The sequence below is a fragment of the Dermochelys coriacea genome, chromosome 14 (assembly GCF_009764565.3).
Source record: "Dermochelys coriacea isolate rDerCor1 chromosome 14, rDerCor1.pri.v4, whole genome shotgun sequence".
Classification (NCBI taxonomy): Eukaryota; Metazoa; Chordata; order Testudines; family Dermochelyidae; genus Dermochelys; species Dermochelys coriacea.
The window spans coordinates 30,680,766-30,693,627 of NC_050081.1; the positions used below are offsets into that span (position 1 = coordinate 30,680,766).

The 12,862-nt window shown below is 48.6% G+C and overlaps 1 protein-coding gene across 1 annotated transcript in view; it reads right to left on the reverse strand.

The window, feature by feature from the left end:
- Positions 1-7,234: 7,234 nt before the first annotated feature.
- LOC119843034 (zinc finger protein 345-like) overlaps positions 7,235-12,862 on the reverse strand; it is a 34,047-nt gene continuing 28,419 nt past the window's right edge. The window contains exons 2-4 of the mRNA XM_038371932.1: positions 8,855-8,968; positions 8,298-8,393; positions 7,235-8,241 (exon numbers count right to left, since the gene is read on the reverse strand). Of these exons, the coding sequence (XP_038227860.1) occupies positions 7,235-8,241; positions 8,298-8,393; positions 8,855-8,968 (1,217 nt within the window). The remainder of the gene's footprint in view (positions 8,242-8,297; positions 8,394-8,854; positions 8,969-12,862) is intronic.

Genomic DNA, 12,862 nt, shown 5'->3' on the forward strand with positions numbered 1-12,862 from the left:
ATGTTGATTTGATTAAAACATCTCTATTACATACTGTCACCCTGATCTTATCTTTTGGGGGGGGGGTCAGTGTGTTCCTGTTATTCTTGGGGAATGTTTTTTTTACCATCCTTGATATCGGAATGTTCTGGAACCATTCCCGCAGCGCCCAATGGGAGCAGTGGAGTCGACGCTTGGGGTGAGGTCAGTGCACGGAGACCCATGCCCCCTCCCAGGGGCCGCCGGGATGTGCTGGCCGCTTTGGGGAGCGGGGCGGAGCCAGGGCAGGTAGGAAGCCTACCTTAGTCCCGCTGTGTTGCCGGATTTTTATTGTGCAGGAGGCGCTGGGAAGAAGGGGGAGGAGTTGAGTTGATCAGTGGGGTCCACGGACCCCCTGGGGTACCCTCAGGGACCCCCAGTGGTCCACGGACCCCAGTGTGAGAAACACTGATTTAGACCATCCCTGTGATTGGTGTTTGTCTAACCTGCTCTTAAAAATCTCCAGTGACGGAGATTCTACAACCTCCCTAGGGAATTTATTTCAATGCTTAACCACCCTGACAGTTAGGAAGTTTTTCTTAATGTCCAACTTAAACTACCCTTGCTGCAATTTAAGCCCATTGCTTCTTGTCCTATCCTCAGAGTTAAAGAGAACAATTTTTCTTCCTCCTCCTTATAGCAACCTTTTTATGTACTTAAAAACTGTTCTCATGTTTCCTCTCAGGCTTCTCTTCTCCAGACTAAACAAACCCAATATTTTCAATCTTCCCTCCTAGGTCATATTTTTATATTATATTAAAAATCAATATTTTAATATGGTATAAAAGTCCAAATGAATTAAAATAACACTGTCAAAATGTTTTGAATGTTGCCAATTGGAAAATGTTGTCAAAATTGACACATTTTTGCAAAATGTTACAAAATCAAAAAAGTTGGGGGTGGGGTTTGATGGAAAACTGTTCAGTCAAAAATTCTTCAACCAGCTCTGTGCTTCCTTTTTCATTCGTATTTTTATAGTAAGTGTTAGGGGATTGTGAAAATTTTTGATTCTACGCATGAGGTCACTGTGACACTCTGTGCCCCAAAGCAACAACCTCGGAGGGAAACCCGTCACAGTCACTTACCTGAAAAGATTAAGAATCCCCGCTCTAGAATGGATGAGGAATTAAGTTTAGGAACACAAGGAGTTTCAGTGCAGAGAGCACAATGGGAAGGCCCCTTCTCTCTCCTCCCATGGAAAGGTTGGCAGGAAACAGAAAAACTCAGCAGCTCTGCAGCCAAGTGTCAATTGGGACTTCTTTTCCTCTGCATGGGGTTTGATGAACCTCTCGATCTAGCAATCAGTTTACAGGTCAGCTTCTGCTGTCTCCCGGGCAGATACTTGAGAGCTGAACATTACTGATATTTGCGGGGAATCAACAGCTCTATCATTCCTTCCGCCAGCCCTAGACAGGGCTCTGACACAATTTCTCCTCTGATGCTCAGTGAGGGGCGAGCTGTCCCTGAGGCCTTTCCTGCAGTTGGGGCATTTGTAGGGCTTCCCTCTTGTAGGGAATCACCAATGGATACTGAAGGTTGAGTTTGCCCGGAGGTTTTTCCTGCACTTGAGCAGATGTACAGTTTCTGTCCTATGTGGGTTTTTTGGTGTTTAGTGAGGGTCATGCTGGTCCTGAAGCTGCTTTCGCACTCTCACCTGTGTGGATTCTCTGGTGGACAATGAGGCTTGAGTGGACACCATAGCTTTTCCTGCAGTAAGGGCACTGGTGGGGTTTCTCCTGGGTGGATTCGGTTGGGCCTGAAGAGGGCTGACCTACTGCTGAAGTTTTTCCAACATTCAACACATAAGATTTTCACCTTCCTCGTCTGTGGTGTTTGCTGGTGTTTGCTGTCATGGTGTGTGTCACCTTTCCCCTTAGGAGAGAACTGATCTCCTCTGTTCCCTGACTGCTTTTTTTGTAGCCCCTCTGTCCTGTGCTGGCTCTCACTGACTTCACCTGCTCAAGACCCTTGGAAACTTTCCCTTTGGATCTCTGTGGTGCCACTAGAGAATTCTCCTCCTCATTCCCTGACTTGTCATCTGTTTGAATGAAAGGGACAATCCAGACATGTCACTCCCTGTGCTAGGGAGAAAGGAAACCTCAGAAAGGGGAAGAGTAAAAGGGGATTCAGAGGAAGCAAACTAGAAGAACTGTTTGGGAAACTAAAATATGAAGAGTTGAATCCTTCAAAGCTTTATCTCCAGAGAACAGGGAGGAACACGACCAATTTTGCTTCCACATCCCTGAGGGGAAAAGGAGGGAGCTATTGCCAGGTGTCAGTTAGCAAGAGTAATAACCTATGAGTGACATCTGCCAGGAGAATATGATGCTGGCTGGGCACAGTCCTGACCTGGGTGAGATGAAACAAAACCAGCGGCGCTCACGGGGCCTTTGTGGGAATCCCAGGGTTTTCCTTTCCTCGGCCACGGTTTCAGAGTTGGTCTAGCTGGTTCCTCCTCTGCATTCTCCTCGGAGCTCTGGAGATTTGGGACCCAGGCCTCTTCCCCTTGCTCCAGCCGGGCGAGCCTGTTAAGTTTGTGAACTGGAAATCCTGTGCAGCTGAGATCAGGGAGAACTACAGATCTGTAGACTATTTCTCACAAAGAATGTGCCGTGGTTTTAACCCCAGCCCACTTAAAGGCAGTAAAATCCCAGGGTCAGCTCCCCAGGGGCTTGCATCCACAGGACACCCTGCTCATGAGGGGTTTAATCTCCACTGGGAGCACACACAGCCAGACGCTCATCATCAAAGGGGTTCCTAAGGTGCACGGAAGGTAAGCCCATCACTGTCCATATCCAAGAAAGGGGAGACTCCGGCCACAGTAGAAGCCACTCCTTACTGACAGAGAGAGGCTCAGCAACAGGACGAGTCATAGGGAAGCTGAGACCAGTGAGCGTGAGCTAGCGGGGTTCAGCACAGTCAGGAAGTGGGGCATGGGCAGCTGGTAATGGAGGATGGGGGAGGCTAAGCCTCCCCAAATCTCCGCTAATGTTCCCTACTGCAGCCCCAGGGCCAGGCTGCAGCTGGGCTGAGCGCTCCTCTGGGTAGCGTTCAGGGCTCCTCCAGACTGCTCCGGGCGCCAGTAGGCTGGCCAGGGTTCAGGGCTGCACCGGCAGGCCAGATGGCGAGAGGGTGGATGGAAGAGGCTGAGCGGGGCAGGACCTTGGGCAGAAGGGGCAGGGCAGGGCCTCAGGCAGAAGATGTGGGGCCTCAGGCACAAGGCTAGCCTTCCCAAACGGGGTGCACATGCTGCCCATGAACTGGAGTGTCACCAAATGCAGCAGTCCGGGGGCATCCGATGTCCATAACATACAGGGGAATTAGGATCTCTAGGGAGTCAAGTGCAGCGAGAGGGAATATTAACATCCCCCAGGGTGCACCAGATGGCTGGGGAAGGAGAAAAATGGCTGATGTTTTAAACTCTGGTAGCACCCAGAAACTGCAAAGAGGACTGGGGCTCACTCGTGCTGGGAGTTTACAAGCATATAAAAGAGACACACAGTCCCTGCCCTGAAGAGCTTCCAAGACAGGACTGAATGAATGAGTGTAATGAACAGCAGTAGAGAGAGGGAATCCAGAGGAGAGGAACAAGAAGAACTGTTAGTGACACAGATGAACAATGTGCACAGCCCAAGTGCACCAAATAAATGACAGTATTAGCTTGTTTCCAGCAACCTCTCTGCGTATTTCTGGCTTTCGTTTCTATTGTTTTTAAACAAGTGTAATTTAAAATAAACCAACCAACTCTCTACCAGTTTCGCTTTCTTTTTAACATCAACCTGTTTCTATCACTTTAACAATTGAGAGGAATGTCTTGGATGAATTCCTCTGGAAAAGGAGCATACGAGAAATGAAAGTCAGTCCATTTGTCCTCAGGCGGGATTGGCTGAAAGACATAAGGATAAAATGAACTGGAACAAGGATATTGAGCTGCTCTGGCCACTGGTCTTCCTTAAGGAGGGCACCTTGATGTGGTGAAACCCATGAGCCTTCCAATGACCGTGACAGCTATGCCAGTGGGATTTTTAAGTCTGGATAGCCAGACCGGCCGAAGGGTAGGGAGCAGATGAAAAGCAGCACACTGCTCCTCCAGGCTGGGGGTAGAGCAACAGTGGGCACAGACCACACTGGGGGAGCAGCAGCTGCTCAGCCAGGCTCCCAAATCACATGGAGGCAGCAGCAGCATCTGACCCAGGAAGCTCAATCCCCAGTATCCTTAGCAGAGAGAGAAAGATAAAACAGCCTCCTTACCATAGAACTCACCAGAGCCCTCTGGTGGCAGCAGCTAATGAAACCCCTTCCCTACGCTCCCCACTGGTGACAGACACATGGCAGAGGAAGGATCTAGCCTTTTCCCAAGCTAGAGCAAGACTTGCATGACAGCGCCACAAACAAAGGAGAGCTCTGCAGCTCAGCACCAGCAGATGCTTTCAATATGGGGGCATTTTCCATCTGTCCTGAGTCTCCTTATAATGTGCCCTTCCCCACCTCCTTTGGTCTCCTCTTTCCACAATCAGCCACTTTATATGAAGAGGAAAAACAGCAACATTTTCTGGAATTCCCCTGTAGGAGCGAAGTCCTGAAAACGCAAGTTCAGCAACGTGGTAATTAACACATGAGAGTTGGATGAGAAGTCCCAGTCCCCTCTCCTCCAAGTGAAGCACGGACTGAGTCTTGGCCTGCATTTAAAAGTTACGTCGGCATAGCTATAGTGGGTCAGGGGTGTGAAAAAAACCACACCCTTGACCAATGTAGCTATGCAGGACAAACAGACATGTAGGATCAGCTTTTTATTATGTCCATCAGACAGCACAAACTCAGGAGAGTAAAGCACACACATGGCCTGGTATCAAAGGTATAAATGCCATCTCCATCCACAGCCCCGCAAAGAACCAGCCACACGCCAGCTCACCCATTGCACTGAAGCAGCAGCCTGCTATGACCAGATGGGAGCTTGGCTCCGCTATTCCAGTGCAGAAGTTCACAGAGCTAACTAGGTAAAGAGTTAGTGCGTTAGCCAAGCAAAATGTCAACATTCATGGTAAAGTCAGGAATGCAAAAGAACTGTAGTAACTATGTATATTAATTACCTTTCCAAATTGTTTCCCCAGGGAAATGTTTTTTGTGCATACATAGACTCACCTAGACACCACGTCCCTATTTTCCTATAGTCACTTTTCTCACCCTTAGACTCACCTAAACACCACTTGTGGCAAACCCCAAATTTAAAAAGGGAATAGCTTTAAAGCTGCTCTCGAAATGCTTTTTAAATTGTCTAGCCAGGCAGAACCACGGGTAATGTATTAATTCACCTTTTAGTTCACTATGCTCCCATGTAGTTTTGAGCAAACATCAGGAACCAGAAGCATCTCTTCAGGACTCTACATCTGACCTCATTTAGTCAAGTGATTGTTTCTCTCTCCCTCCCTGAGCTGACGGCAGCTTCACTGCTTGTGAGATCACTCGGTTTTCAGTTTTTCAAAGATGCCTAAAGATGCAGGTTAGGTGCCTACTTGGATTTTCAAAAGCACCTAACCAGGTAAGGTGCCTAACTGCCATAGGTTTATTTAGGTGCCTAAATACCTATGAAAATCTGGCCCTTGGACTATAACTCTGTGAGCCGCCTGCTACCTGCTTCCTTATCTTTTCCCCTGCATGCCAGCTACACTTCCTCAGAGAAATAATGAGCTGTGTGCAGCTAGTGCAGCGAGTTCTCTAGTCTCAACGCTCTCACCATCATTCACTGATTCTATGTCATTGGGTTCTAGGTATCTTGGGAGAAACTCGGTACCCCAAAACAAGTAATCGGGGGTCAAAAGGGGGCTCTAATGTTTAAACTAGGGACATACCCTGTGTGACACAGATGCCACTCACTGAGAAGCTATTAGCTTGCACTGATGCAGGTTTCACCTGGAAAATAGTATACATATAGGTGTACACATTTTTATATACGTATCAGGTTAAATCCGGAGCCTGGACATGAATTGTCCAGCTCCGTTGGATGTTACAACGCAGATTTCCAGCCTGTGTTATGCAGCTGTAAGGATACATTACAGACCTGTCTGCTCTTGCAGCAGTGAGAGCCACAGGTAAATCATATGCCGATCTGTGGTATATCCCCCTCTCCCAGTGGCAGATTAATGATTTTGCCACCCTAGGCCCTGAAATAATTGCCGCCCCCATATGAATTTGTTTTTAGTTATTTTACACATTCGTGCAGTCATTGGTGGTTTCAATACGCACTATGATTGGTAAAGTTGCGGCGTCCACAGATGTCGACTCCGTGGGTGCTCCGGGGCTGGAGCACCCATGGAGAAAAATTGGTGGGTGCAGAGCACCCACCGGCAGCTCTCTGCCCCACCCCAGCTCACCTCCGCTTCGTCTCCGCCTCCTCCCCTGAGCGCACCGCCGGGTCCTGCTTCTCCCTGCTCCCTGCCAGCGCTTGTGCACCAAACAGCTTCACTGGGAGGGAAGGGGGAAGAGGGGAAAATGCAGCGTGCTCAGGAGAGGAGGCGGGGCTGGGGCAGGGATTCGGGGAAGGGGACCAATAGGGGCAGGGAGGGGGCGGAGTTGGGGTGGGGACTTTGGTGAAGGGGTTGGAATGGGGGCGGGGAAGGGGTGGAATTGGGGCAGGGCCAGGGGTGGGGGGCACGAGCACCCACTGGCGCTGGGGGAAGTTGGCGCCTCTGGCTGCTATTATAAATTTGCTGCCCCTTCAAATTTGCCATCCTAGGCCCTTGTCGGCCTAGGTGATAATATGCCTCTGCCCTCTCCATTTACAGATTTGCTGTCTCTCATACTCTGGTGCTGGAAACATGGGTGACAGTGGGAATGGTGTCACATCTCACATCCTCTCCATACAGCATCCGACTGGCACTTCCTTTAGGCATAGCATCTGTGCAGCTCCTCAGTTCCCCTAGTCAAGAAAATCTAGTCTCTGGCCCTAGTGAATTATATCATTCAAGTCCCATCTCACCTGATGTCCCACATCCTGCCAGGCCAGAGAAAAAGGGTGTGGAATGAGCATGGGAAATGTAAGAAACTTTGAGACAAAAAAAAATCCCAGTTCCCTCCCCACAAACCCCAAACAACTGACTCACCAGCCCCAAAACTTTTTTTTCTTCCTCCCCATTTCCCCTTCACCCTTGCCTGTGCCTCTCCCACACATGAATCTCCACACCACCAATTATTTATAACTGAATTTGTTTGAAAAGCCCTAGAGGAAGAACCAGGACCCGTGCCTATCTCCTGTGGATTTTCTTATGCCTGATAAGGTGCGAGCTCCGACTAAACCCTTTCGCGCAGTCGGGGCACTTATAGGGTCTCTCTCTCCCGTGTGGGCTTGCTGATGCTTGAGGAGTTCAGAACTGTGGCTATAACTTTTCCAGTAGTCCCCGCAGGGCTTCTGTTCCAGGTGGTGTTTCTGATGTTTAATGAGTTTGGAGCTGGTGGCAAAGCCTTCCCCACACTCGGGACAAAGGAAACGTTTCTCTGTCATATGCATTCCCTGATGTCTGATGAGCTTGGAGCTCACATTGAAGCTTTTCCCATATTCACCACATTTGTAGGGTCTCTCTCCCGTGTGGGATCTCTGGTGTCTGTTCAGGTCTGAGCTGATGCCAAAGCTTTTCCCACAGTCAGCGCATTTATAGGTTCTCTCTCCCGTGTGGAGTCTGTGGTGTGTAATTAGAGCTGAGCTCCGAATGAACTTTTTCCTACAGTCGGCGTAGTCATAGGATTTCCTTTCAATATGGACTCTTTGGTGCCTAATGAGGTGTAATCTCAGATAGAAGCTTTTTCCACTGTTGGGGCATCTATAGGGTTTTTCTCCCGTGTGGATCCTCTGATGCCTGATAAGGTTTGAGCTCAGGTTGCTCTTCCAACAGTCGGGGCATTTATAGGGCCTCTCTCCTGTGTGTGTCCTCTGGTGAGGAATGAGGTACGAGCTGCGGCTGAAGCTTTTCCCGCACTGAGGGCATTTGTAGGGTCTTTCTCCCGTGTGCAGTCTCTGGTGTATAATGAGGTCAGAAGTGTGACCGAAATTTTTCCCACAGTCAGGGCAGCTGTAGGGTTTCTCTCCTGTATGGATCCTGCGGTGTCTTGTGAAGTTTGAGTAACAACTGAAGCTCTCCCCGCAGTCAGCACAAATAGAGGTTTTCTTCCCTGTATGGATTCTCTGATGTTCAATGAAGCGGCAGCTCCACTGGAAGCTTTTCCCACAGTCTGGGCATTTATAAGGGTGATTCTCACAGGCTTCTCCCAGCTCAGGGAAACACCACCTTCATCTCTTCCTGATACCATTCCCTGTGGTTCCACTTGTTCAGGATCTTCCTGCTGAGGATTCTCCTCCTCATTCTCAGACACTGTCCCATTACCTGCTGGGACACAGAGAAAATCCAGACATGAGTCCTCCCCTGTGCCAGGGGACAGAGAACCTTAGAAAGAGAAATGGAAAAGGGGGGTGCATTTAGTCCTGCCTTGAGTGCAGGGGAATGGACTTGATGACTGACTGAGTCCCCTTCCAGTTCTACAATTCTATGATTGTAAGATTCCATAAAACAAACAAAACTAAAACTGGATGATAAGATCAGTAACCAGCAAGTGATCCTCAAACCCTTCCCCAGAGAAGCGAGAGGAGGGGACCCATTCTGCCTCCACATCCCATCTGGACACTCGGTGGGGAGGGAGCTACTGCCGGGTGTCGGCTGGGATGAGTGGGATGCCGTGAGCGCCATCTACCGTGAGGGTATGACACCTGCTGGGGACACCTGCTGAACCACGAAAAGGGGGAGCCCACGGGAGTGGGTTTGGGAGTGGGTTTAACTTTATCTCTTACCTGCCTGAGGGCCTCTCGGCATCTTCTCTTCTGAAGAATCCTCAGAGTCCAGGACACAGGGCTCTTCCTCTTGGTCCATGTGCCAGATGGGGTCTGATTTGGGGCTTAGGGATTCTGCTCATCAGAAGGAAATGGGTGAGATCAGTGGGCTAGGTCGCCATTCAGCATTTCCCACAAGAGAGCAACCCATAGTGTCACACCCAGCCCCTTTCTCTGCAGGGAGGACATCTGATCCTCTCAGATGGGGAACATGTTCATGAGACCATGTGGGAAAGCCTAGTGCCTGCAGGGAGAGGTGCCGTGTGTCTCCTGGGATAAACTCTTGGATCCCCAGCAGCTTATTATCTGAGAGCGGATAATAAGCTGCTTGTCACAACACCGCAGAGGGGCCAGCGACCCCAGGGATGGAACCAGAGGCACCAGAGTGGGGGGGGGGCATGGCCCTCCCACTTTTTACTGGCTGAAAGGGTGAGTGAGGGGGGGCAGGGTGCAGAGAAGAGCGAGTGGCGGATGGTGTCTTGGAGGGGGAAGAGGCATAGCAGAAGTGGAACCTCGGGAGAAAAGGCGGTGCTAGGGTGGGATCTCCGGGGAATGGAAGGTGGGGGTGGGGCCACAGTTCAGGCACCATTGGCCCCCACCCACTTTTAGGAAGCTTCCACCGCCCCTAAATGGAACCAGCCCCAGAGAGAGGACACAGGGAGTCACTCTCTTTTGAAACCCTGGGGATGCCCAGATTAACACTGAGTCCTGAGTTTCCGTCCCAGTGGGATGAGGTGTGGAGGTGACCCTCTCTCTCACACAGGGCCTAGGACCCGCAAGTACTGATCACCCCAGATATCTGAGGGGCAGGGGCTGTAGGATCCTGGAGCTGAAGCTGACCTGCATAGATCACCCAGATCCTAACACCCAAGGGGACAGGGATACTTACTCTGCGAGGTCACAGTCTCCTAATTCTCCTGCACGACTAGATGACCTCCTGAGGTCCCTTCCAACCCTGATATTCTATGATTCTATGACGTCCCTGTACAGGGCTCTCTAACAGGATCCAGCAGAGTCCCCTGCCCCTTGGTAAAATACACAGCCACCTCCTCAAAAGTCACCAGTCCCTGACACAGCCAGAGTCCCCCTCTCAGAACCTGCTGCCCCAGCCACAATCCCACCAGCTCACTCACAGACATCTCTGCTCCAATCTCAACTGCATTATGCTTTTCAATGGCACTTTTCCATCCTGTGACCCCTGGGATAGACTGATCTCCCAGTAATTCCTCTCCCTTCCCACTCAGACCAATTGCTTTCTCCCTGTTGTTATCCCATTGCCGGTGCCCAGTCAGGTATCTAACACTGTCAAAAACACTCTACACTAACAAACGAATTCAGCCTTGAGTTTCCAGTGCTGTTAGTTCTCCAGCCTCCTTCCTCAAGAGCTGGGTAGCCACTGAGAGAAATAATTTTTTACTTCATAACATTAGAAGTATCCGGAAGGGTCTCACAGGGATCTGTCGTAAGTCGAATATTATTTAATATTTTCATTAACGACTTGGCTAATGACGTGGACACTATGCTTATAAAATAAACTGCAGATGAAACCAAACCGGGAGGGGTTGAAAGCACTTTGGAGGCCAGAATTAGAATTCAAAATGACCTCGATAAATTGCAGAATTGGTGTGAAATCAACAAGATGAAATTAAATAAAGACAAATGCACCTTACTACTCTTAGAAAGGAAAAATCAAATGAGCAAATACAAAAGGGGGAATACCTGGCCAAACATTAGTACTAAAGAAATGCATACAGGAGCTATAGTGGATCACAAGCTGTACAGGATGCAACAATGCGAAGCCGTTGTGAAAAAGACTAATATCATTCTTGGGTGAATGAACAGGAGTGTCATATGAAAGACACAGGAGCTAACTGTTCCACTCTCCTCTGCACCTGTGAGGCCTCAGCTGGAGTATTGTGTCCAGTTTTTAGCATCACACTCTAAGAAAGATGTGGACAAACTGAAAAGAGACCAGAGGAGAGCAAAACAAATGATAAAAGGTTCAGAAAACCTGACCTATAAAGAAAGGTTAAATAACCTGGGCATGTTTAGACATGAGAAAAGAATACTGAGGAGGGACCTGATAACAGTCTTCAAATATGTTAAGTGTTGTTATAAAAAGGACAGTGATCAGTTGTTCTCCATGTCCACTGAAGGTAGGACAAGAAGTAATGGCCTTAAACTGCAGCAAGGAAGATTGAGATTAGATATTAGGAAAACCTTGCTAAACTATAAAGATAGTTAAATTCTGAAAGAGGTTACCTGGTGAGGTTGTGGAATCCCCATCACTGGAGGTTTTTAAGAACAGGTTGGATAAATACCTGTCAGGAACAGTAACGTATACTTGGGCCTGCCTCGGCACAGGGGGCTGGAGTAGATGACCTCTCAAGATCCCTTCCAGTCCTATATTTCTGTGATTCTATGACTGGTCATTTATTTCTTAGGAGTGGTAAGAGAATCTATCCATTCTGTGTTGGTGATCTTCAGTGATATTTAGTGTGATGAAGCAAGAAACTTCCAACCAGCACAGCAAGGGTTAAAGAAAACCTTTGGGTGCAGCTAGCCCCATCCTGCAATACCTGCAGCCAATGCCAGGCCTGGAGGGGGGATAAAAGAACGGAGCTTGGCTCAGTTCAGGGCTGACTGGTGAAGAGACAGGCGCTAGTTGTGTCCCTGCCTGAAGAGATGGCACACTGGCTCCCCAACAAAGGGAGGCTGTGGAGGAACCTCCAGCATGGGAAGTAACTGGCTGAGTGAACCCCAGAGACATTGTGTGGCTCAACCTCACCAGTTTGTGGCTGTCCTGCCTGAAGGAGTCTGGGACCACAGCGAGGTTCTGTCTGCATTCCATAGGGAATCCTGTGGGAAGCAAGCTGCCTGGTAGATTGGACTAGAGGGACCATGCTGAAAACTGAATGGACTGGTAATAAGTAGCCCAGGACAGTGGCTTCTCCCTGCTGGGAGGGACACCAACCCCACTGTTCAGGGTTTGACATACAGGGCTCTGGGCTGGGACCTGGTGAAGATGGAGAGCCTGGGTCCCCCTATCCTCCACCCAAGCTTAAAGGCTGAGGCTACTCAGCCAGCAGGTGGCTGAGATATAGTGGATATATTGTATTTAGATTTCAGAAAGCCTTTGACAAGGTCCCTCATCAAAGGCTCTTAAGCAAAGTAAGCTGTCATGGGATAAGAGGGAAGGTTCTCTTATGGACTGGGTAACTTGTTAAAAGAGAGGAAACAAAGGGTAGGAATAAACGGTCAGTTTTCAGAATGGTGAGCAGTAAATAGTGGTGTCCCCCAGGGGTCTGTTCTGGGACCAGTACTGTTCAACCCATTCATAAATGATCTGGAAAAAAGGGCAAACAATGAGGTGGCAAAATTTGCAGATGATACAAAATTACCCAAGATAGTTAAGTCCAAAGCAGACTCTGAAGAGCTCCAAAGGGATCTCACAAAACTGGGTGACTGGGTAACAAAATGGCAGATGAAATTCATTGTTGATAAATGCAAAGTAATGCACATTGGAAAACATTATCTCAACTATACATATAAAATGATGGGGCTAGTCATTACCACTCAAGAGAGAGATCTTGGAGTCACTGAGTGGATGTTTTCAGAGAACTATCCACAATGTGCAGCGGCAGTCAAAAAAGCAAACAGAATATTGGGAATCATTAAGAAAGGGATGGATAATAAGACAGAAAAGATCATATTGCCTCTATATAATTCCATGGTATGCCTGCATCTTGAATACTGCGTGCAGATGTGGTCACCCAATCTCAAAAAAGATATATTGGAATTGGAAAAGGTAAACAAAAACTATTAGGAGTATGGAACAGCTTCCATATGAGGCGTGATTAATAAGACTGTGACTTTTCGTCTTGGAAAAGAGATGACTAAGGGGGGACATGATAGAAGTCTATAAAATCATGACTGATGTGGAGAAAGTAGATAAGGAAGTGTTGTTTA